The 27,200-nt window shown below is 44.9% G+C and overlaps 2 protein-coding genes across 3 annotated transcripts in view; one reads left to right on the top strand and one right to left on the bottom strand.

Moving 5' to 3' along the window:
* ddx10 (DEAD (Asp-Glu-Ala-Asp) box polypeptide 10) overlaps nucleotides 1-7,672 on the bottom strand; it is a 104,945-nt gene extending 97,273 nt beyond the window's left edge. For both annotated transcript variants that reach the window (XM_069189831.1, XM_069189832.1), the window contains exons 1-7: nucleotides 7,376-7,672; nucleotides 7,033-7,093; nucleotides 6,032-6,162; nucleotides 4,923-5,081; nucleotides 4,064-4,184; nucleotides 3,564-3,753; nucleotides 97-223 (exon numbers count right to left, since the gene is read on the bottom strand). In XM_069189831.1, the coding sequence (XP_069045932.1) occupies nucleotides 97-223; nucleotides 3,564-3,753; nucleotides 4,064-4,184; nucleotides 4,923-5,081; nucleotides 6,032-6,162; nucleotides 7,033-7,093; nucleotides 7,376-7,594 (1,008 nt within the window). In that variant the 5' untranslated portion in view covers nucleotides 7,595-7,672. The remainder of the gene's footprint in view (nucleotides 1-96; nucleotides 224-3,563; nucleotides 3,754-4,063; nucleotides 4,185-4,922; nucleotides 5,082-6,031; nucleotides 6,163-7,032; nucleotides 7,094-7,375) is intronic.
* Nucleotides 7,673-9,284: 1,612 nt separating this feature from the next.
* LOC107076665 (uncharacterized) lies at nucleotides 9,285-26,285 on the top strand. Its single transcript, XM_015341117.2, has 6 exons — nucleotides 9,285-9,630; nucleotides 11,924-12,081; nucleotides 15,342-15,468; nucleotides 16,835-16,880; nucleotides 18,120-18,237; nucleotides 19,444-26,285. Exons 1-6 carry the CDS (start codon nucleotides 9,512-9,514, stop codon nucleotides 23,565-23,567), a joined length of 4,692 nt encoding a protein of 1,563 aa, XP_015196603.2. The 5' UTR covers nucleotides 9,285-9,511; the 3' UTR covers nucleotides 23,568-26,285.
* Nucleotides 26,286-27,200: the final 915 nt, after the last annotated feature.

Below are 27,200 nucleotides of genomic sequence, written 5' to 3'. Positions count from 1 at the left end.
GATTTCCCCAGACCAAATTGTTTAGGCAAATACCAAGTCAAACAGGAGCAGGAGTGTTTTTGATTTCCTTTCCCCAAAGGCAATAATGACCCCCACCTCCTTGCAGCAGGCAAAAAAGACGATGATCTTCTTGCTCAGGTGGCTCTTCAGGAAGGAGAAGAGCATGTTGACTTTCTGGTGCAGCTCACAGACGACGTAATTCTGCTCCAGTGTCGCGGGAGTGCTGTGAATGAAGACGCACATATAAATGACCTTCCCTTTTACAACATTACTACCTGGGTAATAGCATATACTTTGTCTCGATGTTTGAGGATTATAAACATTAATTTAGAAGTTTAACTTCATGGTCACAGCTTGAGTTGTGAGTGGCTTAAGGGACAACACAAATTGCACGGTACACGGCACAGCCAGGGTTAATTTTAGTTATTATTCAGGGTAATGCCTGCCTTCCAGACTTGGGCATCTCAGAAAGGACAAGTGGCATGGGTGAGGAAGTGAGCCGCTCTACAGAGCAAATAAAACACCAGCAGAAAGAAACTCTCTTAAGCAAGACTCAAACCAGACACTCCTGCTTCCTGTGGTAACTGAAGATCAGGCTATTGATAAAACTCAAGTATGAACAGAATTTATGATGAACTGGCTGGGGTATGGTAGACTGGTCAAGTTGTGCCTACTTCAGTCAATCTCCAATTGTTGTCTTAATCCTGTTGTTGGACATTCTTGTGCTACAGCTACAGAAAGGCCGGAGCTCTTGTTACAAGACCGTGAATTGTTGCACATGCTGTACTTTGCTCTAGAGAGACAAAGGTGTTTATTACACGGCTGCTCTGCACACAAACGCTCAGAGATTTTAAAAACCTGGATATTCTTAAATTTTGTGAATAGAACGGATGTCCTCCTCCTTCTTCACTGAAAACTGAGTAACTGTTTCTGATCTAAAAAAATGTAATTCCTAGGAAATGTTCTGAACTGTAAACAGGAGCAATGCAGCAATGACAGGGAGTGAAGAACAATCACTTCACAAACCAGGAGAAGGGGGATTTCCAATCAATCCCCAATAAGCACATGTCCTGCACAGCCCAGGAAAGAGCAGCTGAAGGAGGAAGCAGGGAATCCAAATGGTATTACTGTGAAAAACCCCGGCATCCATAATCACCTGTCAAACGCTGTTGTCAAGCCAGTCAAGCATACTCCCAGCACATCTTAACACCAGCTGCAAAGGCAGCAACTGCTTTAAACATGTGGCAGAGACCCATGCTGAGACACTCAGGACTCCTACAGCTGCGAAGCAGGCAGCACCTTTACCGACAACATCCTACCCCACGGGGGCTTGAGCCCGTCTACGATCCAACAGGCAGGAGATTCAGACAGAGCCGAGGGCCTGTCAGACCTGCAGCTGTACCAGAGGCACAGCTTCTCAAGAGCACAGGCTCTGGCCGGATTATGGAAGTGCTGCTCAAACTGCCAAATTCTGAATACCAAGTAGCACCGAGGGTCCCTTCAGCGTCCTGGGCCTCTGCGTGCTGCTCGGAAAAACAGAGGGAACCAATTAAGGCTGGGTTCTGCTCACAGCGCCGGGCCTTCCTGTGCACCACCAGAGGCGTGGAAAACCAGCAAGATGCCCCAGGCCTCAGGTAGCACTGCACAGGGGGGCCCTCTAGTCTGTTCGCCAGGCGGGACCGCACAATAGACTGATGGCTCACGGTGCAACAGGGACCCCACAACTTGCGGGGAACCTGTGAGCTCGAGGCGCCCAGGTGTCACCCAGTCACTGATGCAGTCTTAATTGAAAACAGGCACTGTGGGACGTGCAGTGAAAGTAACCAGCAGACAGAGCACATCTCCGTACACGGTTGCAGGTTCAAATCCAGGGGGGGCGGGGGTCACAGCTCTTGCTGTGTAACATGCTTCACTCAGATAGTTCCAGTAAAATGTCCAGCACTATAAACGTAAGTCATATTGATGAACCAACCAACCATAACCTAGAAAAGCAAGGAATTGCAATTTGTGACTTCCTCAGGGAATGCAAGATAACAAGAGAGAAGAGGAGAAAATTCTTGAAACATTCTGGAAGGCTGGAGTGGAATTTTACATTTGTCATGGTAAGCACGTTTCTCTATTTGTATTTCACATATCTGTTTATTTATTAGATTATTTACCTATTTTCATCTTAGAACTGGAGAAAAGAAGCTCATTTCTGGTATAAATTAAGATTCCTCAGCTCCAAAGCCCAGATGTGCACCATGTCAAATTATCTTTGAAGCATGATGAGCTGTATATTAATAACTTGGCTCCACTGCCCTGAAGGCTCAGTGCACAAAGCACTAGGGTCCAAAGCAGTGATCTTAATATAGGAACATGAGATATCTTAGAACTGTGCACTGAAAAAACACAAACTTAAAAGATCTGAAGCTAAAAAAGTTAATTAGCTGAAATGGACATTTGCTGAGTGCGACAAGCTTCAAATTAAAAGTCTCCAGAAGAAAAAAAACATTCTGACTCATATAATGAGCACTGTTAACCTTTATGACCTCCAATTTAACCACAAATTTACCAAAAACACAACTTGCATTAAACTTTAAAAGACTATGATTTCCATTATAACAAAGCAGTGGCTCCCAACCTTAGTCACACCTCAGCCAAGTTCTATTTAATTTCACTTTTTATTTAAGACATGCCTATAAATTTGCTTTCATCTTTTAAAAAGTCAAATGGCATCGTAATTGGCATAAACCCTTTACCAGCTGCTGGGTTTCAGACCTGTTGTCATTCATGTGTGTTGCCTGAAATAGAACCTTTTGGGCTTCTGCAGAAGGCAAAACCTGCGGGCGTGTCCAACAGTGTGACCCCCGCTGTGGGTGTGCCCAGGACAGAGTCCCTCCTACCTGAACTGCCCGTTCATCATAAATTGTACAACTAATAAGAACTCTTTAGTCAGAAGTAACAGCCAGCAGATTTCTGTTGTGTTCAGTTCCATGTGCTTAAGGATCCTTGAAAGTGGGTATTTCTGACACGCAGGAAGGGCAAAAAACCAAGCTCTCAACTTGTAGTCTCAACAAAGCAAGCAATTTTGTCATCAATCAGCACTGAAGATACAAATCCCCACTGGAAGGAAAACCAGCAGAGCCAGTGTTCCTCCCGGACCAAGGCTGGGGAACCACGGCTCTAGATACACTCACAGGACAAAGTATTTAAACACCTCTCCATTCCAGAAGCATGAAAATGATCTGCTTCACCTTACTGGACCAGAACAAGGAATCCCCCGACAATCCTCTGCACAGGCAGCACATCATAGCGGCTGCGTCTCTGGACTCGGAACTGGAGGGTTGTGTGTTCAAGTCCCTCCTACTGAGGCTGCTGGATCAAGGTACTTTACCCCAGTTGCTCCAGTCCACACTGGGAACAGGCACCGAGATAGACTGCTGTGCAGAAGGGCAGGGCACTTGGTTCACTTAACACCAGGAGGAGCTCAGATGCAGGGATCTGTTACCTGGCCAGTGAGCATCCGATCGGTTCAAGCCCAGAAAGTCTACATGCTGGGGACCCCTGCTTGGAGTGCCTACCTGAATTTGGCCTTCTCATGCACCCACACGTACTGTGGGTCTCTGAGGCTGAGCCGGGCCAGGTCTTTCACAGACTTGGTCTGCGTGGCAGAGAAGAGCAGGGTCTGCCGGGTCTGAGGGAGGTTCTCCACGATGGCATTCAACGTGTCAGCAAATCCCATGTCCAGGATCCGATCGGCTTCATCCAAAACTGCAGGGAGGGAAGATAAGACGGCTCACAAAGGGATTTTCCCTCATCAACAGCGTCCCGATGCCTAAATCCGAAGGCGACTCGCCCCGGAGAAGCGGAGCCGGATGAAAAGGTGCCCGCATGTGACTGAGGACGGTCAAGGAGGTGTGGGAGGAAGAAGAGGGGGGCTAGGAGGCGAGGCAGCAGACAGGGCTGAAAGACCCAGCTGAGAGGCTGATTACTGTCCCCCAGCAGAAGGGGAGAAACAGGAACACAAAGCTGGCTGCCAGTTGTGAAATAAGCAACTGCCAGGCAGAGAGAAGCGGGGTACCCAGGATCTGCAGGCTGGAAGCGTGGAAGGCCGTGGTTTCGTCCATGTGCTGCAGCAGGCGCCCTGGGGTGCAGACGATAATGTTGGTGCGATGGATCCTCTCGGACTCGTGCTTCAGGTCCTGGAGAACATCGAATCGACAGCAGGAGCACAATCAAGAACAGCGCCACCCAGGCCTCACATCTGCACACAACCCGTTTCTATTTGCAACCCCAGTAATTCATCTCTTCCACTGTGAAGCTGTGCTGGTCTAATATCAATGTAGGGCAACCAACTAGTAACAGTACAGCACAGCTTCTAAAGCCCTCTGGAGAGAGCTTGATCCTTTCCCTTCTCATTTGGGGAAAGGGGCATCTCTGATACGTCTTAAAAGTCTTTGGATTGCTTTACTCTAATCACCTGCCTCCAGTTACATGTAAAACATAGACGTAGAGCATTTAAATACTGTTCTAAGCACAAAAAACAAAACAAATACACAAAATCCCAAAACTGCCCACCCCCCGGGATTTAAGCATAAATAAACCAGAACTCGTTCTGCATATCAACAACGTATTGACAAAACTTCCACTGCAGAGCGAACTGACTGATTTCAAGGGCTCTAGGAGACGCAGGCAGGCCAAGCGCGAGGCAGCCTGTGCATAATCCACAGCAGAGCGAACCTGGCGTGCACCCCGGAACATTCCCAGCTTTACATGAACTCACATGCATTAAAAGCCTATTCCATCGCAGAGAGGGGATGCAAGGTCACAGTCCAGTTGCTAAATAAGCAGAGATGGGGGGTCTCGATTCATTCCAGCACCGGAGTGGTGCAGTACACAGCACAGTGAACATGCAATTTTAACAAGGCAGTGGAACGAACCTTTCCTCCAATAATGAGCCCCGCTGAAAACTCATGGTTCTTCCCCACTTTGCGCAGGACCTCAAAGGTCTGGTAGGCCAGCTCTCTGGTGGGGGAGATGATGAGGGCGCCCAGCCCGTCCTCCGCTGTCCACTGCTGGCGGAACAAGCACTCCAGCACCTGCGGGACAGGAAAACATTCATCCCGTGCCAGCAAACCACAGCACGGGTTGGGAACTGAAGCACTGAAATGGTTCTTCCTCAAGGAGACATTTGAGGAATCTGGACATTTTTACTTGAGAAAGCCGGGAAAGTCGTCTATATTGAACTAAGTAACAAGTAATAGGTTTATTCCATGCTGAAAAGAGAAGAGAGAAAATACAAGTTTTGGCTGTGAAGCCTTCTTCAGGTGTGAGCTGTCTTCTCTTTTCAGCATGGAATAAACGTATTACTTGTTCCTTTGCAGGCTACGCATTCTGAGCAGCTACCCACCTGATCTATATTGAACTAATCCAATTGAAATATCAGCGCAACACCTGCAGGGCCTGGATATGAGCTGATGTCTGGAAATCAATCCAGCCTCATAAGAGTCACAGAAAATCCTGGGCTAAAAAAAGTGTTCAGCACCTTAACACAGGTCTACAAGTACTGATAAGAAGTTAAGGAGCTGGCAGTGTGTTCACAGCACAGGGTTATCTGATCAGATGGACTTGTGCAGGTTTATATCTGACCACAATCTAATTTACCAACATAATCTACTCTTTGGTGCATTTATGATCCAGCATGGATGCTAGATATAATAGATATAATAAGTAAATGGGCTCTAAAACTCATTCTAAATAAAAAACAGTAGTCTTTACATATACTGTAGTTAACATACAAATATAATATTTAATAAATTCTTGTTTCTTAAGCTATTTATTTATCCACCACTAAACAGTTCATAGAGAATGACTGATGCAATGGGACCTGGCACAGTGCTCCCTGACTCCTGAGGGACTTTCACAATTTAAGCTGGTGTCAGGACTAATTCTGAACCTCGATTAGTTACTAAACACCCTCTGAATCATAATGTTCATTTCGGTGCATCTCCGACCGTGATGCCTGTATCATCAGCAATGAGCCACTCACGGGGATGAGGAAGGCCAGAGTTTTGCCAGAGCCCGTCTTTGCTGCGCCCAGCACGTCTCTTCCTTGCAGCGCCAAGCCAATGGTTTGTCTCTGAATTTCCGTGGGCAGCCGATACTGAGCTTCTAACAGACCTGGAACACAAAGACAGAGCTGAACACCCGTGGGGCACGACTGCGCACTCAATAAATTACAGCCGCCCCTCAATTTAATTTGTTCCATGAAAACTGTTTGCAAGGTGTAGATCAAAAATGAATTCCCTCAAGATTATACCTAAATTCCTCCGACTGCTTCCATAATCCCAGAAAAATCACACAATAAATATCAAATTTAAATATAAATATGATTTAAATAAATATTTGCTTCATTATTATAAAGTCAGAAATAAATGTATCTACTCTTTTTTAACTCTTGGAGTATGCTGCCTTCTTGTGGCCATTGCTCAAGAGATCCAATAAAAATGATTAAGATCAGCGGATTTGGGAATAGAAATGACTGGCTGGACAAGCACACTGATTAAGGCTAGAAATGAAACGAGCATCAGTCCTTCACATTTAATAACCATATTAAAATGAACTAGAACACTTAAAATTTATTTTTTATTTATGAGCATCCACAGAAAAAATAAAGACATCATTACAACCAACAGCGTTAGACGAGTACTTCACACACAGAAAGGCTGAAAGGGCTAAATCTCTTTAATTTGGGATGAAAATGGAATTTCGATTCAGGTACTCAAATTCGATTAATAGAATCGACACGATTGAAGTGAAAGTATATTTAGGATTGAAAGACGACAGGAGTACGAAAAGAGCTTCAAGGTAGTAGAAACAACCTGCAAAAAAACAATTTGCTCTGCCTCCTTATAAACGCTGCCTTCCTGTATTTATAAAGTCTGACCATTCCACACTCCACTAAGTACAGCAACTCTTCTTACTGTAAACCGGTGTGTTCCGTAACCTCCTGTAATAGTCTCTAATTAAATCACTATGACCTCTGAATACCTTTCACGGTCTTCTTTGACAGAGGGAAATCTGAAAATTTCACAGCCTCTTTGGGATTGATCTGGAACACAAAAAAAATGCAAAAATAATTGACGTGAAGGTAAAACGTTTGTAACAACACAATGAAGTGGGATTTGGGGGTCTGCTGAACAGCAGCTGAAAGCCGGCTGTGTGTACTGAACAGGGAACATACATTTAAAATATTATTTTGAATTCGAACGTGTTTCACGTGTCCGAAGCCTGCGAAAGGAATGTAACAAAGTTCCGAAACAAAACGTCGTCCTTTAGAAACATATTTAAGAATCGTAATAATTCTGGTGAGGCGGTGCTATGTGTGCATTACCTCTTCGTACTTTTTAACCAGTTTATTGATGTGCTCTCTCTCAATCTGCCACTCCGGTTTCTTGGGTCTCTTATCCCGTTTAATGCGACTTTTCTTCCTGTCATATTTCTTCTTCCACCGCTCGAAGTTCTTCACGGGATCCTGCGTGTCCTTGTTTTTACCCCCCTTTGCCTTCACTTTGGGAGCAGCCGGTTGTTTCCCCTGAGTTTCCCCGGCCATGTCGTCGCTGTTTGCAGTGAAGCACAATCCAGCATGGGAGCCGCAGGATTCAGCGTGACTTCCCACCACAACACTGTCGGTCGCACCGAAGTGACGTCACACCCACACTTCCGTTTGCGCTTCCAGCAATGGGCTGTACTGTACAAAAAATAACTTTTATTAAGTGTATTAAGACCGTTAATACTTGTTGGTTTAATATAGTTCCATAGTTAATGAGAGATAGTAACGCCTTAGCTGTTATCTGTCTTTAATGTCAGAGAACACCATTTTGTAAAAGTGTAAATTCACCATTAATTGCTATTTTGTATGTGATATTCCTGGCACAAAATGTTATTCATATTAACTTTATTTAATATTGTGTTCAACTGTCTGCCTTCTTGGATTGTTCTTTTTTTAGTTTTTGTCTACTATGATGTCTTCGTTTGCTGTGAAAGTTTTTTTTACTATCCAGGGCCAAGATGATGTTCTCATGTCCAACAGAAGGTGGCGCCCTTTCGCCAAGGAAAATGAGCTGCACTTCTAAACGGATGTTGGTGGAAAGTACTGTAACTGAGCTTAGGTTAGCGCACAACGTTTTTACTTTTTCCATATTATAAGATTATGTAACACTTTTATAATTTATCTTAAAGTTCAAATTCTTACTAGTATCTCTTATTGTCATGTTTGTTCCCGATCGATATCTCGTTGATATATAATGACAATTCCAAACACAATCAGCATTCTCTTTGATTCGCACAATCTCATTTCACTCAAGGTTAATAACCGACAGTAAAGCTGATCTTTTAAAACGACCCCTTTGAAGTGCAGGGAACGTGCAGTCACTTTCTCTGACGTACAGATCTTGGCTGATAATCGGCAAATAGAAAAGGATACGGAGGCGGTACACCCATGTTTGCACATTGAATGCTCCGAAGCAGAAGTTAGGGAGAGAAATTATTTTTTAACTGACTGTACTTTGCAGGAGTTTACTCGGAAAACACTACAGCCCAGGGAGAAGTGTTAGTGTAAGTCCCGTGAGTCTGAAGTCTCGACCGACCTCGCTGTTCTGCGAGGTGGAGTGCTTTGATTTAAAGATATTGATTTAATAAATATTAAATATCATCCAGGTGGATACTGCACATCGGTGGTGGTGGAGGTGAGTCTCCAGTACCTGTAAAGCGCTTTGAGTGGAGTGTCCAGAAAAGCGCTATATAAGTGTAAGCAATTACTAATTATAATTATTATATTGAAGTCAAAGACCCCTTTGGAAAGCGAGAGTCACTTATCACCCTGTCGACCATTGATTTAAAAATATAAATGCCTCGGTTTATTTCGAATTTGATACCGAATTCTACGCGCTGTTAACTTCCAACGCATTTCCACTCACCTTGCGTGCTTTGTGTTTGTTTTATTAAGGTCTAAGAAGGGTAGGGACTTAATGGGTGACTTAAATATGAAGATGATGATGATGATGTTGATTAGAGCCGAAACCCAAGACTGGAAAGTCTTTCCGCATTTGCCTTAGAAATAAAAAAAAAAAACAGAGACAACCGATCATGCATATACTAGAGCATGCCACTTTCCTTCTTGCCTATAAATAATAACCAGGGGCGCAATGGACCTGCAAGGGGACGGGGGGTTAACAGCGCCCCCCCCTCACCTAGCGGCGGCCGGCCGTCATTGCTGGCGCTGCTCCCGGACACGCCTGCGCTGAGGTGAGCCCCGGAGCGCTTGGGCGAGCGGCTCGGCAGACGCGCAGCGTTCCTGCTTGTGCAAGGAATGGGGTTCGCCCTCAATTTCAAACCACATTTTTTGGAGCCAGCTTTTTTTTTTCTTTTTTGTCTTTGTTGTTGTTGCTGCTGGCAGCCCGTCTGTGAGAAAATGCTCTGGAGCGTCAGGAGTTAACTGCGAAGGCGAGAACAAGACCAGCCAGGTATAATGACAGCAGCGGGCGGCAGTGTGGATGTCAGTTGCCTGAGCAAGGACGAGGTGCGCCAGATCCTGGGAGTGCTGGAGAGAGACGAGCGCCTGAAGGAGACCGACAAGCAGAGGATCAGGTCGGGCAGCAGTTTGTCAGTGTTTCTCGCAACCCTTCACTGCTAGCTTGCATGAGGCAAGAAAAAAGGCAAATCTGAAACCATTTTGTGTGCCACTGTATGGGATCGAGCGTTGCAACCATTCACAAACATGTTTTTAATAATAATAATTTGCACTAACTATAGTCAATTTCGATAGTGCAACAGCTGATTTTGAAACTTTTTTTACGATTCTTAAAACTTGATATACATTTTGACGCGCATGTCACGACGTCTGGTTTAAACAGGCGTTTTAAAGTTCTTCGCAGGGTGTTTTGGAAAGTTTTCAAAAATGTGTTTTGAATCGACGTCTGCCGTGGTCCAGCTGTCGCGAAGCGACACCACGACAGCGCTTTCGGCTCTGCAACGCGCTGCCTCTTTATTGATGCGAGGGCTAAACTGTGCTCCTACGGTCCTCTCTCTGTGGTATACAGTGTGCTTAACAAAGATTGTTTTTTTGCTGACCTATTAAATAGGCTGATATAGCTCGAGCCCTGAGCAGTACTACAGTAATTCCCAAGTTGAATGTTTAGCAATGTCCAGTTCTGTGTCACACACTTCCAGCACACCCACGCCCACTGTGGGCTTTTCTTACCTGTTTACAGACGGGTGGTGTGCTTTGGCACGGTTCAGTCACCCACAGGAGGCCTGCAGTCCTTATCTGACACTTATCTCCCGACTCTCAGTGATGCCAGTATGATCACCGGCGCTCACGGAACGCAACACAAGATTTAACTTGCTTTCGCAGGACTTACTTTTTGTCGTTTTACAAAAATAAAAAAATAATCAAGGGTATAAAGTTACCAGGGTTAAAATAGAAGTTTCCTGGATTCAGACTGTTTGTATGAGACCAATGGAAAGGCACAAACCAACCTTTTCAACCAAGGATGGCTTGATGCACCTTTTATTAAAACTGTGTGAATTTAGGACATTTTTGAATTGCTTTAGGTGGATTTACAACATCTAGTTTCAACAGTTTGAGATGTATGACTGACAAAACAACTGTTGTGTTTTTAATGTGGCGCTAATAGAATGCCACTGTTCTAAATTCCACTCTTGAGAAAAAGATTAATTTGCAAACAGTAGAATTGTTGAAGGAATTGTGAAAACCTTTCTACAGTATTTGTATTGGTAAAGTGCTGTATTGGTATATGGCAGTATTTTAATGTTGTTTAAAATGTGTAATAAAGTTCATTTCCAGTGTGCAGCACAGTAAAATCTAAGCTGCGCTCTAAATGACAGAAGCCCAAAGGTGGGTAGATCCCTACAGTCCCTGTTGGCCTTTCTCCCTGAGTCGTGCCAGACAAGCGCAGTAGATTCACTGCCTGATTGCCTTTCCCATTCTGATCTTATGTTGTTAGTATCAATTTTGTTTTGTGCTGACAAGTACTGTATAAATGAATAAGACATCACCTGTTGATTATATCACTCTCTTTTGGGTACAAGCTTTAACTGATCCCTGGAAACAGGTTCTAAGATTGCCATAATTAAAGTGATTTACTTTGTTCTCTGACATGAAAACATCTGGCACTAGATCAACATCAGAGTGAACGTGAAAACAGATAAACCGAAACACGAATCGACAACAGGATTTAAAGCATTGCTTTACTGTATATAGCTGAACCTTTTCAAGTCATTTCTATGGCCATCGCCCCACGTTTCTTCTCCTTTTTCCACGTTTCTCCTCGTTTCTCCTGATTTTTGATTGGCAGGATGAAAGGCTGTTTGAAATAGGAGATAAAAGCAGAGTTCTCCAGGGAAGTTTGACTTGGCATAAATGACTGTCGGAGGGGTATTTTTAAGTTGATTTTTTTGCAGATCTGCCTGTTGCATTTTGTCCCTGCCAGCTCCGGCTTCTGGAGAGTATATCCCCGAAGTAACCAGTTTGACACCCTCTGTAATTGCAGCATGGGTGTAGTATCATGAGACAACCTCATGCTGGGGCACCTGGCAGTGATCAAAGGTCTTGACAGTCGCTTAGACCTGTGCTTTTATACCTTAGCAAAGATTGTGTTTCGCTGCTGGTATTGATCTACCTGTTTGGCTGTACATACATGTGTTTGTGTTTTTATTACAGTAGTCCTCCTTGCTGGAATTATCTTACAGTTTTGCTTTTTCATGCTGCCATTGGTCTTGCCAGGTGTATAAAAAAAATACATTCTCAAATCTAAGAGATCTACAGCAGTTGTGATGTCGTGTGATTAGAGCTAACATGTGCGCTACAGTATGTCACAGACAGTTCTGTTAATTGCTGCTTTGTGTTGTTTTTTTGCAGCCAACTCGAGCACACGAGGAGAGATCTGAGGTGGCTGAGAGGTGTGACTGGACAGTGGTTTGAGGAAATTAAGAAAGCTAAGTACAAGAATGAGTCCAACGTGAACAACCTGCTGCAGCAATCTCTTCGGGTTAAGGACAGGAAGAAGCTAAGAGCAGGTGAGTCTCCTCACAGCAGGGAGAGTGTACCAGCTCCTCTAGAAGCATGGACGGTCCTCAGGGCAGCCTTGGGTTTCTTAAAAGAAGAATCAGAAAGCAAAGCCCACAGTGCCTGCTGCAGCTGTGTCAGGAGAAGCAAGACCAATCTCACAGGAGATGCGCAGCACCAGGTGAAGATGAGGCTTTGCAGTAAACTGACGCTAGACTGAAAAATGGGTGTGGTGACTATTTTACTAAACATTTGGGACAGTTTTGTTGGGGGGGTTTTCAACGCAAAACCATGTTTTTCAAAACAGACAAAAAGCCACAAAATACAAGAGGTATAAAAGAGAAACACGCCCAAAGAATGGAATTCAACCACTAAAAAACCAGGGGGAAATTACATCAGCTCTGGAGACAAAGCCTCTGGCCAGGCTGTCAGTGCTTTAACGCTAACTAAGTGTAAAATGACAACGTAACGCACATCTTTCCAATATTGAGAACAGTGTCTGCAACCCAGTGCAACTGGGGGTGTCTTGGGGCAATACCTGAATATACCCCCCCGGGCTCACAAGACAGGTCTTTTCACCACAGCTAAACCCCTTAGCAGAAGAGGGTTATGGTTGATCTGCAGGGACTATTAACCACATCTGGATGTGTTATTTTAAACAAAAGTATGGATATATCCAGCCTGGCCAAATTGGCAAGTGGTGGTATTAAGACAGCCTTGAATAATTATTTTTCAGAAATACTTGTTTGTCACACCCAGTTTCCACAGCATGATATACAACAGAACACAGAACATGCGGTTAAAGGATTATCCTGTGGTTTTCTCTCCTGGATATGCGCAGTTTTTGCTGTCTGTGGATTAATGGCCTTTTGATATAATTAAGTATCGGATCATTTCATTTTAGAATTTCACTTTATTGGGGTTGCTCACAGGCCAGCGGTTGTAACACTGACCAGCCACAGAAACAGTAACTACATAGAAGGACAACTTTACACGGAGGAAAGGCTAATGAATTATGCAACATGACACATACCCCAGGACCTGAAATATGTGAACAGTCTTCAAAAGCTTGTGTAAGAATATAATGTTCCCACGAGCCAACAGCAGGCAGAAATGTTCTCTGAGGAGTCACAGAGTGTTGTATTATAAGAATTCTCTCCTGATATTAAAATACCTAGAAGATATATAAATCTCTGTGTGTGTGTTCTTGGCAGTGCAATCATGAGAAGATAAACTGGCCATCTCTCTGGAAGGAGTGATGATAACCAGTATACATGGCCAAAACAATATCCATAAAAAGCTGTTTGCTTCAGTGTGAAAAGTCTGTTTTTGGTATTTATTGTGTTTGAGTGTGGAGCCTGTTGGTATAATCATACAAGACGTTTTGTGTCTTTTAATGCTGGCAGAACTACTGTTAGTGCTCTGTAGAAACTCAGAAAAGGCGGCTGTTTCCTCAGTCAGATACTCCAGCCATTAAGGTTTCTGTTTTTCCTCTAGTCATGACCTGTACGCAAAAAAACCTTGGATGGGATTTAATCCAAATTTTTCCTTTCAATAATAGTGAAGTGCTTTGTGAGTGTGTCTTTCTGGTGTCTCACTTTAACACAAGGACACCTAAGAGGAGTTTAAGTGAGAGAACCTCACCCACCACGATTTCTGCTGAGTTCATTCTGGAATGAGCATGTGATCCGAAGGCCTCAGTCAGTATTCCCTGTGCTCCTCAGGAACAAGGGCTTATCCAGGCTGGGGCAGGATGTTTGAGTACATCATTCAGGTGGGGGCAGTCCCAGAGCAACAAGAGTTTCTGTGAAATAAGTAAAATAAGAAAAATCATTGTTGTGGCTCCTTTCAGGGTCTATTGGTGTTTCTTCTAAAGATAAAAGATTTGAAATCTGAGAGCACATGTAGAATATTGAGTTTGGTGGATCTGTCTACCTGCCTGAATGAATTACGTCAGAATTACCTGTTTTAATTAGCTTTCAGAGGCTGTCAAAAGAATGCAAGATCTTGCATTTTACAGAAACACCCTGATGGACTGTGTTTATCACAAATTTTGGAAAACTCAATATCTTGTTTATATGTGCTGCACTGGTAAAAGCCTTTTCCAGAAAAAAAAGGGGTAAAAAAGGTGTCATCGTATATTCATTCTTTTCAGACGGTAAGAAAAGCCCCTTTAAAGCAGGTCTCCCGTGTGTTGCACTACCCTGCTACATTAGCTTGAGTCAGACGATTGAAGACCATTAAACTTTTGTAATTAATTAAGAAAGAAGAAGCATTCCTGGCCAAATCAGGTTTATGGGTCACCAATAACCACATCAAGGAAAGGAGAGAGACTTCCAGACCAACTCATGGAATTTTCAATGCAGTGAATTTCTGCAATAAGAGTAAGATAAGATCACTTTATTGGCCATATACAATTTCTTGGATTAGGAATGTGTCTTTTCGCAGACCCCAGCTTGCTCTCCATGAGACACACAGACGGGGAGAGAAGCTGGGGGTCAGAGCGCAGGATCAGCCATCTATACGGCGCCCCTGGAGCAGTTGGGGTGAAGGGCCTTGCTCAGATGCCCAAGAGAGTAGGATTCCTCTGCTGGCCGTGGGATTTGAACTGGCAACCTTCCAACCACAGGCGCAGATCCTGAGCCACAGAGCCACTGTGAAATGGATGAGAAATGAGAAATGGATAAAATAATTCCCCTCTGGTGGAATCTAAAATAATAGATCAATAATGGAGTAGATTTAAATTCTACTGGAGCAGGACATACAGACTTCTAATTTTCAGTAATAAACTTGATACCTGTTGAAATAGTGCAGCCCTGTGTTTTGATAGTTTCCTACATTCCTAAAAAGGCATTGTCCAGCGCTTCTAGAGCTAATCAGTTAATAACTGTCTATATATCCAGTTTTTTCAATGCAGAAGCATGTCAACCATAAACCTTCTATCTGCTCTCTGGTAGCAGATAGATAGAAACTCCCAGCCCAGTGCTTCACTACCCTTCACCCAAAGGGAAGACACAGGTTTGAATTAACCCAGGACACAGGACACAGGACACTGCAGTGGCTTCACAATGTGGAATGGCAGATGAGGATGGCAATGGAAGCTGCTTCTGCAGTCCCGAAAGCACACAAATATCCCTTTTGGCACCATGAATGGGCTTCTTGGACTAGAAATAGGCATTGAAATGTGTTCTCAAAAGAGGTCTTGAAAATAAAAGATGGGTTTTTCTTTTTGACTTAAGATCCAGTCATGTTTATTGTTCCTGTCTTCCAGAGCTTAAAGTGGGGAAGACGAGAGCTGTGGGAGACTGCAGCGATGACATGACTGCAGGCGCCGTCTTGAATGGCAGCCCCTACCGAAATCGATTAGCCTCTTTCTTCACCTTAAGGAAAAGGCACAGGTAAAGAGCCCAGTCATGGCCTTCACCGTATGATTTTGTGCTCATGCTCGTTTAAAAAATAAACCAGATGATTGCCTGACATGATGCATCCAAGAAATCAGTGCTCAGACCAGCCATGCTGTTATCATCCTCAAAGTGAATCATTAACTGGGAGGCCCTGTGGAGCTGCCCTTTGCCCTCTGAGTCTGCTGAATTGTTCCTGATTTGCAGGTGCTTTCTGCCTCTTGGGATGTACCAGTAGGGTGTGTTGCATCAGCTACCTTTTCCCTTTAGAAAGCAAGATAACTTGCCATGAGTGACAGTGGTTAGAGCCAGGTAAGACTATTCCCAGCTGTCCCTTGCCTAAGGTAGCACAGTCCCCAGGGAGGCTGCCATAGCGATCTTTGTGGTTTGTTGTTTCTATCAGCCCATTTCTGCTTCGTCATGCCTGAAGAATGATTACACAACAGGGGACTACAGCTGACAATAGAAGGGCAATTTCACACTCAGTGTAAGACCAACACCTTCCCTTTATTGGTTACTGCAATTACAGTTTAAACACATTACATTATCTCTTCGAAGAGCAGCCTGACATGAGGATAAATCTGAAAAGAAAGCAGGGTAAAGCTAGAAAGCAGGCTGGGGAATTAGGTGTTTGGTGGATTCTGTCATAACCTTATTATATCTATTGAAAGGTTAATATTCCGGATAAGCATGGGATCTCATCTCCAGGGATGTTACAGTTGTTTCCATAATGTGAGATGTGTAGTACGGCTTGCTTTGTTTTGTTTTGCTCTTTAATCCTGGCGGATGATAACTCTTAGCCCTGCTTGTCATCGGAAGCCGTGGTGTGTAAAAATAGGAAGGACCCGTGTGTTGGAATGCTGCCTAGCTTGTAACGCTGGGGAGCCTGGGCGGTCTCTGCCGTTTGGGGTGATGGGCTGAGTGTGATGACGGGCTCAGCTTCCTTATTAAAGAGCCTTCAATAAATACACAAGACCTGTAACTAAAGTCAGGGATACCCAGAACATTAATGCTCTTTGACGCTGCTCGAATTAGAGGATGGGGGGCCTGGCTGGTCCTTGTGCTGTGTCAGTACTCAAGCACTGCAGGATGGATAAGGAAGGCAAACCGAAAGGTGTCCCTGCTTTACAGATTGCAAGACTGTCAGTGAAAAACTGTTTCTGGTCATTATTTTAAACATAGCATAGAGGCATAAGCATTAAGACAGTTGGAATTATTTTGTTAAATTTTCATTCCAGCCTCCACATTCGGATTTGCATTTCAGGTCTGTGTGGTTTTGTAAAGTACAAAAAAAAAGGCGAGATGTGAGAATTCATTTTTTTAACTTGTAATTGTTCTTACAATGTTTTTTTCTTCTCGGTAGCACGTACCAGGACGCAGTAAGGAAGCGACTGGGAGAGGAAGCAGAGGTGAGCACCTGGGGGCAGACTGGGAAGAATGTGAAGTGTTTGAGTTGGGCTGTTTCATCTTTTTTTTTTGCTGCCGTTAAAACAAATCAGGGCTGTAATTGATTTAGACAGACGCATAAACTACTTGTGAAACCCTTCAAACAGCCCGTGTGGGGGTGAGAGGGCAGACTTTGCCTCACAGCGGGGATGAAGTAACCCTGTTCTGGTTTTTGGCGGAGGGGCAGATGTTGTTTACCACACCCAGCTGTTTTGGTTTTGAGAAACACATCAGGGGGGATGAATCACTTTGTCTAATGTGGCAGTTGCTAGACAAGGAAGGCCTTTCAGTTAAACACAACTGCAGCTTTAACCCACAGTCAACCCAAACGGTTTATGTTTTACCCTTCTGCCAGTTTTGCACTCCTACACAGATAACATGTTACTGCTCCCACATCAACAACAAAATGGTTGTGCCTCCAATCCCAAGTGAAACGAAAGTGTGACTGAGTTCTTGCCCTTTTCACTCCCAGTATGGTTCCTGTAAGAGACTGCCAAGACAAGAACTGCAAGAATTCCCACATGAAGCAGCTTTACCTATAAGATCAAGTTTCATTTGAAAGTTAAGGACCACATCGCACATCAGCAGGGATGTGCTTGCTGTGAGTGTGTATATACATACACACACGTGTGTGCGCGCACACACACACTTACACAGAGGGCCTGTCAGGATAGCAGCGTAGCTCAAAAATTTGTACCAGAGCTCTTAATGCAATTAAATATTTTGTACATATTTCACGCACTAACATGGAGTGAAAAATCCAAAATTTATTTTAAAACGTTTAGAAACAGAGGTGGATGTTTTTATTTTTTCTCTTTTGCTAATTAGGATTTGGAGACAGATACCAATGACCCATGGCAAGGCAGGGCAGCAATCATTTCTGACTTCAGCTTTAATTGCAGAAGAAAGCAGAGGCTCAGAATGCTCAAGTTAAAAAAAATGAAGTTGATAAAGCGAAGGAATCCATGTCGTCCTCAGATTCCCACCTCAGGCGAAACTATTTTCAGAGCCAGCGTGAGGAGTGTTGGCAGACACAGAGCCCAGGTGCTTCTCTGCTGCTCCTCAGTTCTGCCGTCACTCGGGTCAGGCTGCAGATGGGGAGATTTGGGACGGGGGACAGCTGCGCACGCCCCTGCCACTGTCCCCCGTGAGCAGGTGGCAGCACGGTGAGAGGAAATGACCGCGATTCCCTGTGTTTGCAGCCGGACCGGGCGGACACCGGAGCCTCGCACGATGAGCAGGACAAACAGGCCGCGGAAGGAGACTCTCCCCACCAGACCAGCCGCCCGGACAGACAGCTGGAAAAGGAGGTCTTCACTGGTGAGTGGTGGCTCCGGTGCTGCTGTCGTTATCAAGCACCTGGGATCCAGAACCGGAGCGGTAGTTCAGCTGGGATTTCCAACATGCATTTCTTCTCCCGGATTCGTTTGTGCAGATGAAGGGAGTCCTGGTGCGGCAGTGGAGAGGTGGCAGTCGTGTGAGAAAGCGTGCTCGCGGTGGCAGGGGGCCTGTGTGTTCAGCAGGACCATGTGCTGGCTCAGCCTGGCAGCTTTTCTCCATTTCCCCGTGTGGCCTTCTTAAAGCACCTTAGTCTGTCGAAAAATGAGTCATGACGCGTGACTGACACACTGTTCAGTGCTGTCTTGGCACTGCACTTACTAAAAAAAGACATTTCCTACAGACAGAAAACTGTCACACTCTGCACATAGGTACATTCATAAAGTTTTTTCAGCGTCGAGTGTTTCCCTTAGCATCATATTCGTTATAACAGGGCTCAGTTCTGGTACAGGATAATGCTTTTTCTTTAATACTGTTTGATCCTTTGGCTTGATCTTCGATGAAGAAGCCAAGGCTGTGATTATTTCCTCATTTTGTGCATTCAGATATTGAACATGCAACCCTCAGTCCTCACTGTACACTGTGCCCATCTCCTCAAAGACTCGGCTCCCCTAAGTGACTATTGTTGTTATAGTAATTATCTACACTTCCTGGCACAATTCCTAGAAACAGACCACTGTACAGTACAAGACAGTACTATACTCTCCGGGTTACAAAACACTCAACTTGAGTAAAATATCAGTGAATTACCAAACAGTCTGTTCAATTCCTGAATGTTTTTCTTTTTATTTTATTGCAGAATACAGTGAGATGTATACAATATACTGATATATTATTACATGTGGGCTATGCAGTGCATAGAAAAAAATAGGAACCTAGTTCAAACAAAGTATGAAATGGTAAACGTGCACACAGCTCAAGAGTGGAATCAGACTGGTGTAAAATTCGACTTACGGAATGGCTGATGTGAACTTTTGTAGAAATCAAAGACTGTCTTGTATGGTAGCTACAGCAAGTCACTTGACATTCCAGGGGAGGAACCGGGAGAAGGAGAGTTTGAGAATGTTTTGTTCACTTTCCATTGTGACGAAGACTAATCCACATTTCTCACGCTGGGTGTGCCTGTATTGCATGTCCAAGAGAGACACAAGCCTCTACTCGACAGTAATCCTTTGTTTTCCTTTAAAGTCTTAGGTGACCTCGACAGCAGACTCACTGAACCGGATCAGGAAATTCTTGGGAACCCGGGTCCCAACTGGGCTGAATTAGAACAGAAGGAAGAGCTCAAGCAAGAGGAAGCAGCTGGATTGGCGCTGCAGGACAGAGACGAGTCGACAGCGTGGCTGTTGCAGGAGGAGCAGAGCCAGCAGTTGACCAAGGAAACCGGTCATCCGCGCCTGACAGTAACAGCACAACATGGCACGGCGAAGGGACCAAGAGGCACAGCTGTCACTGACACTGAAGGGAAGGACAGAGTGACACAGGGTCCAGCAGCAGACCTGCAGACGCCGGTGGCTGAGGAACGCCAGGCCGATTCCGCAGGGAGCAGTGAACAGTGGCCTGTGATCGACTTGTCTGCGCTGAGGAGGTGCCAGTCACTGACTTCTCTGAGTTCGCAACGTCAAGAAAACGAGAACTTCGATTCGATGTCTGGATTTATCCCGTTAACCTGTCCAATCTCCTCCGTTATGGCTTCGGATACCATGAGACTGTTGGCAGGAGACGTGACTCGGCAGAAAAGAGACTTTGCGGATTCATACAAACTAGAATGCAGGGTGGGAGCAATGGAAAGAGACGCTTTCAAATGGAATCGCGCTGTCAGCGTGGACTGCGCTGCCCCACTTACTCGCAGGCATGCTATTTCTCAACCTCTTTTCACCCTGAAGAGACAAACGAAAACTGAAAGAGATGTATTTTGTGAAACCAACAACCGCCAAGGGAGAAACCTCTCTCCCCACTCTCCAGTTCTTGTAGTGTCCACTGGGAGCAGACATAGAGAAGGAGCCTGTTGGCTTGTGGGTAGTGACCCTCTGAGCAGTAAAACAGTCGAGAGCCCCGTTTTTGACTCCTTCTCAACTGTCAGGAAAATGGGATGTTTTCGAAATGCAGGAGACAGTAAAGTCAGTTCACCACAAGGAAAGCATCAGTCTGAGCGTCCTACACAAGACACTCTCAGCCACGGGGGGTTTTCACAGACCAGTCTCTGTAAAGCACACCGCCCCGTGTATCAGGGGCAGCAGGTCACCGGCCCAGGGTTTCCTCTGAGGAGATATAATTCTGGACTCCTCAGGAGGACCAGCAGCGTTCCTTTTGATCCCAGCGAGCACTCTCTGCACTCTCCCCCCTGTACCACTCCCTTCACGAGCACTCCCAAAAACAGCCCTGGGGAGCAAGGCAGAGCAACCCAAGATTCCTACAAGGCACTGACCCTCAGCGCCGATGGGAAACCACCGCCTTCTCCCCTGAGATACAGCAGGGCCGGCCTGGGTGAGGACTACGGAGAGAATGTAGGATGTAGGAGGCAGTTCTCAAGAGCAGAGTCTCTGCTGTGTCTGTCAGGCGCTGGCTTGAGCCCCCCGCCGCTCGGTCGTGCCTCTGCGGACAGTGGGGCCCAGTGGGGCCCAGCGCATCACGCGCAAGATGACGTGGGCTCTCAAGGCCTCGCTCGCCAGCCGTCCCCGGTCGAACGGGACACACAGCGGGATTCTATCCAGGAGAAATCTACCCGAAATCCCGTCAACAGTTTTCCCAGCAGAGACAGGAACGCGAGTGATGGCGAAACCAGCTCAGCGCCACAGCCAAGCCCCGCAGACACTTATTCTCTTCCTTCCCAAAGAAACAAGTACAAAAGCTCCCCAGGTCCAGGTCTATCCAGCAGCCCTGCCTCACCGTCCAGATCCCCCCAGAGTGAAGACGGATCAAAGGCTTGTTTATCCCCACAGCATCACAGCCCCAGCTGTGGGTCCTTGTCCCCAGCAAGGCGTTCGTCTGACCAGGAGATGCAGTGCGACAGCCACTCTTCCCCTGCCACCCCAGGGGGTGACAGCAGGGCCTTTCCTTACTGGAGGAGTGTTTCTCGGGGGCGTCCCGGCTCACACTTTGTCTTTGATCTTTACGAAGGAACAACTGACGGCGGCTCGCCCAGAGGTGAGCTTCAGAGCCGCTGCCGAGATGTGGTTCCTGACCTTTCACCACAATCCCTCCTTCCTGTGCCCACCAGCAGGTACGGGAGCAGACTGAGCAGTTCCTCCACAAGCAGCTCGGCTCGGGCCTCGCCCAGCAGCACCTCCGAGCAGCTGTCACCTCTTCCTGCCCATCACAGGAGGGCAAAGTCATATGACTTGTACAGGGATGGCAGCGCCTCGCCGGAAACGGAAGATGACAGCCCACACGGTGATGCCCGCTGGCCCCTCGCGGATATGAGATCTGCGTCTGAGAGGATACACCGCATAGCGATGCAGTATAATTTGTCTCCCCCACCCCAGGCCGCAAAACAAAATGACAAGGAGAGTCGTGTCAAAAGGGATGGGTCTGGCACAAGGTGGGCCACTCTGCCCAAAGAATCTGCTCCATTCAAGTCAGATTTGCCGGGCCTGATTTCAGACAGTCCACCTGGGAAAACAACAGGTGTGGAGCGGTGCTCCCCCAGTTACAGAAAATATGCCTCGCTGCCCCTGACGACTGAAAGCATTCAAGTTCCTCCCAGACCTCCCACACATAACACACTTACTGGAAATGACAGTTACATCCATGCTCATGTGGACAGCAGAGTCCTCGTGCCTGAGGGAAATGGGGAAGCCAATCCAATTAAAAACACAAATGGACAGAATGATGCAGGAGCTCCTCCCCTGATGAAGCCATGCGGTCTGACAGATGAAGGGCGTACTGTAGCTAAGCCCCTCTGGTCTGATCCCGCAGCTTCAGTAAGGACTCCGGAAAGCAGTCCATTGGAACAGCCTCTCAAGAAGCGCGTCCTGAACGGAAGCCTCTCGCCGACAGGGAGCAGACAAGACCAGAGAGGTCCACCCGATGTGGGAGGGGAGCCGTCTTCCACTGTCGGAGCAAACGGCACTGCCCCGTTAGTCAAAGATAGAAAAGTTGAACAGGTCCTAAATCGCACAAAGATGACCTTCAGTGCCAGGTGGCGTGAGGAGGAGGTACTTAGATCAAGGAAAAAGAGCAAGAAGATGGTGGAGGTCTCGTCGACAAGACCTGAAAGCCCCAGAGAAGTGGACCGGCATGAAGAGATAATCAGGGTGTATTTAAAGCCTTTGAACAATAATAACAAGCTGGTAAATGATAATTACCACCTGCAGTATTCAAGCGTCCAGCAGACGCGTGGACTAAGAAAGGGCAGCGTACCCAAGGACATGCAGGCCAGTAGTTATGAAAACCTGAGCAGTCCAGAAAGCATAAAAGATATGAAGGTGAACAGAAACCACTGGCCTTCCAAGGATTATGGACCAGTCAAAAATCAATGCTTTTCTCCTACGGGTTACGGCACAATCCCCGGGAGGAGGTCATCTGCCAGCCCGAGGCTCAGCTGTGACAGAACTGACTTTCTCCTGGAAGATGTGGAAAACGCGAACGTGGTATTCCACAGCAGGTCTGCTCGGAAAGACAGCACCTCCCTACACGGAGGCGACTCGCATCGTGATGCGGGGGAACATCCTGCAAACTCAAAAGGTCTGAAAAACCCACGCAGCCCCACCGAGCATCTCTCAGCAGCAGAAGCACGGCCGAGGCAGGGCCGGTCCTACTCGGTGAGCAGCGTCCACGTCAGCCGGCCGTCTGGGTACGACCAGATATCCACAGCCGCAAAACTCACAAGCGAGAAAAGTCTGCATGCTTTCTCCCGAGCACGGTCCTATGCCTTCTCCTATGACCCGGACAAAAACTCGGAGTGTGACAAGACGGGCAGGACTCTTCTTCGCACGAGAAGAGGGTACAAAGTCAAGCCCCCAGAGATTCCCATATACAGCGCAGAGCAGCAGGCTCAGTACCTGGGCCAGATTAAGAAATCCCTGACCGTGGGACGGATCTGGAAGCCGGGCTGCTTTGAGAACCCTACATCACTGAAGGATGAAGTCTCTCCCTCCTCCTCCTCCTCCTCCCCAAGATCAAGGCTGTGGAGCTCTTCCTCCGCCAGCAGCTTCACGTCCCAGGACAGCCCGTCTCCCCAGGGCCTGATGCCCTGGAGGGGGAGCTACAGGAGCACCCCCTCTGCCTTCGAGGGGTCTGACTCTGACACCACCACCGACGATGAATACTACCTGGACGCGGACGAGCGGGACAGAGAATCAGAACTCTGAAGCCCCGGACCACATGGGGATTCTCGTTTTTTACAGACTTTCCCTTCTGTAAAGAGAGGGGTAAAATTGGCTTGTGGTTGTAGTAATTGTTCCAGCTTGTTTCTCTTTATGTTTACTCACTCTTTGATTTCTTATTTTCTGCCATTCAAACCACACTCCAGCTTTAGGCTGTTTTTTTTTTTTCCAGTGTGATGTTATCGCCCAGAAAATCTCATTATGACGTCCCAGTGTTCGTTTTTAAGGGTGACAGCAGGTATTGTTTCAGTTACAGCTTGTATCTTTTAGCATCACTGCTGCCAATATTCTGTCTGGCTACGACAAAGAGAGCCAAAGATAATTCTGTGCTAAGTCTTAGAGTAAAGGTTGCTGTAAATGCTTGTTCGAAGCTTGAAGTACACTTAGAAAATTGCACAATATAAAAAATACTTACTGCCAAAGAGTTTAGAGCACTTGACCATATTTCCAAATTCTACAGCAGATTTCTCCATTGAATTCCCTCAGTTGTAAGAGTAGAAACCAGTTTCACAGTTTAATTTAATTGTTTGCGTGATTACTTTGAAAACAAATATTTTTGACTAATTCATGTTCTTATTCACCAAACATAGTAAACCACCAGTGCGTTAAGATACGTAGCTGCTGTATAATTAGACATTTCAATCAAGGTGAACCATTTTTATAGTCAGACAGTTGTTTTCTTCTTGTACGATGCACAACAATTTAGAAAACGCCTTTGAAAATGAATCGTGCATCTTCTCAGAATAGCACTTCTACATGTGGATCTCAACAAAACAAAGGCACTTTAGTGGACTTTCGAATTATATATTATATATATTTGTATTTGACAGGCTTCTGTTATGGCAGACTGCACCAGCTGTATTTACCAGCAAATTAAAAATGATGATGTGTTTTTAGTTTAACCATCATGAAACTCCTTTGGTATTTGTTCTAAAATGCCTTGCGCTTGTATGGTACGTCTCATCCCAAAGGATCCCAGAGCACTTCACATGCAGCCCTTCAACTACCCCTGAAGTGCTGAAGCCCCCTATGAGAGAACAGTACAGCCGTCTCTGTGCCATTTAGGGAGGCCAGACTGTACAAGCCCAGAGTGGGATCTATCCAGGACGCCAGGGTTAACACCCTGCGGATACAAACAGTGCCTTGGGAACTTAAATGACCAGAAGCGGTCCGGACATCTGTTTTAACATGCTGTCATTCAAAGGAGAAAACACCATACAGTAGTGACTCCTGTCGTCACCCTGGCTTGGAGGTGAGGGGGAAGAGCACCACCTACTGGTCCACCAACACCCCTTATAGCAGCAGCCTGCTCTTCCTTATAGCAGGGCGGGCGGTTATGGCCCTGGGGGCTCCTGTGTCTGCACATTTCCTGGGCCTTTTCAAAGCCGAAGCACATTAAGGACAAGGGGAAGTCGTTAAATTGGTGCAGCTGGGGCAGTCCAGACAGCCTTGGTGAGCTCAGGGTACAGGCTGCTGCTGCTGCTCCCCAGTCTAAATCACAGAGCTTGTGTTTCATTTTACATGCTCTGGTGAACAACAACCAGAAGGCACATGAAATGTGGGGGAGGGGGCATGGGGGGTGAAAAAGCTTGTTACTATTCCTGCTTCTGGTACTAGGGTGGATTTTTCAAATTGTGTGCATACATAGTTATTTTGAAAAAAACTTTAAGGGTATACATTTCTTTAAAAATATTTTAAATGAAACGGTTCACAGCTGAATCTTTATATCACACTTTTGGTCTGTACAACTAAAATATCTGAATCTCATTTGAAATTGTGAACATTTACAAAATGTACAGAATTGCATATATATATTTAAGATGACAGCTAGCGGGTTATCATATTGAATGTGTCCATTATGTTGTACATGTATATTTTTAATAATGTCTTATTTAAATGTTTTGTGGACAACTGAATGTATTTGTTTTTTTTTACTGTTTTAAGTAAGAATGTAAATATGTTAATGTAAAATAAAGTAATAGCTATAAATTACAGTTTAAGATTATTTTGATAAAGGGATAAGCTACAGAGAAATTGCATATATTTATATAAATAAACTGTTTAATTTCCTTGTCTGTTGAAATTAAAGGAATGATCTTAAATTGTTTATTTTGCTACAGTTTTATTTGTTTATTTGTTATATAGTGATGCTTTATTTTGGTTTGAAAAAAGTGTGCTTGACTGTTTCACAGGAGTGAGAAAATACTTTTTTTAAATAAGTAAAGTTTTAAAATGTGAGTTTAAGCTTTGTTGTCTGGATCCTTCTTCATTTTGGTGTTTCAAATATGATTCGCTGATCTGTAAAATTCTTTTGTGTAAAGGTTGTGAATGGTTTTGCAGCTTTGAAAATGTGGCTGTTAAGAAGAACTGGGGAAAATGCCCTCTAGTACAAGATGTTTTGTTTTAGTAATGCTGTGCATGAAACAGAAACCATTTGTATTTTATTTTATCAAAGGGAGCTTGTAACTTAATTTGTTTTTATGTTACATATAATGGCATGAATTAAGAGCAGGCAGTAGTTCCTAATGTAAATTACTGAATCACTTTTCTGGAGATGAGCCACTTATTAAAACAGCACTGTTTGAATAATAAATACCATTTAGGTTAGGGTTGTTTGAGTTCAGAACAAAATACCCAGCCATGTGACTGAAGCCAACACTCTGGCTTCTCTCAATAAAAAGTTGGATGAGAAGAATGACAAAATGGGCCTGCTATCATTTGTAATTGTTCTTATTTCCTGAACACTGCTAGTGGTGACCAAAGACTTTGTTCACGTAAAGAGTAGCTGTGGTTGTGATTTTTAAACGTACACAGGAGACAGAAATCCTAGCAGGCAGAATAAGCATGTGAATGTACTGTAGTTTCAATTTTATAGATCATCATGTAGATAAAAGTATACCCTTTATAGTAACTGATAACCATGGGTGTGAAAATGCACTGTGTTTAAGAGTTCTGCACTGCCCAGAATCTTTTTTAATTAACACTTGTTTACATTTGAGTGTGAGACTATTCATTTAACCTTTAAGAGCTCAGATAACAAATACCACCAGACCACGTCAAAACACGTTAAATATAGGCTATCTTTCAGTTCACTAAAGTTTTTATTTATAAGTTATACTTTGCAAAACAAAGTGTTTAAAATGTCAGAACATAAGGGCCATATTTAATTTTTGCAGGTAATTAAGGTCATTGGTAAATGAGGCAATAATGTCTCTGAGCAATAAATCAAGGAGAGTACCACCAACTACCAAAATGAAAATGTTTTAATGTTTTTTTAATTATTTTTAGTGTTTACCGATAGTGGTAGACGCGGCATTGTTGAGGTGATGATGGGAAGAATTTACAGAATAAGTGAATGGGTTGCAAAAGCCATTGTGAAGGATCCTGTCAGCTTGACTTAGGGGTTGTTTAGGTACTGCTTGGCTTTAATAATTGAAACTAACAAAACACGCCCTATGTTCCACCTCAAAGTGTTCTCTCACCCAAAGCATTTTTATCACCATTATTATTATTATTATTATTATAATAACAGTTAGACCTGTTGTCTGTCAGGTCCTGACAGAGACCAGCACGCCCTGCAGTCATCACAAAGCAGAACTGCTGGTTTAACACCCATTG

Source organism: Lepisosteus oculatus, chromosome 5, assembly GCF_040954835.1.
Source record: "Lepisosteus oculatus isolate fLepOcu1 chromosome 5, fLepOcu1.hap2, whole genome shotgun sequence".
NCBI lineage: Eukaryota > Metazoa > Chordata > Actinopteri > Semionotiformes > Lepisosteidae > Lepisosteus > Lepisosteus oculatus.
This window is presented reverse-complemented; position numbering and strand designations above follow the sequence as displayed.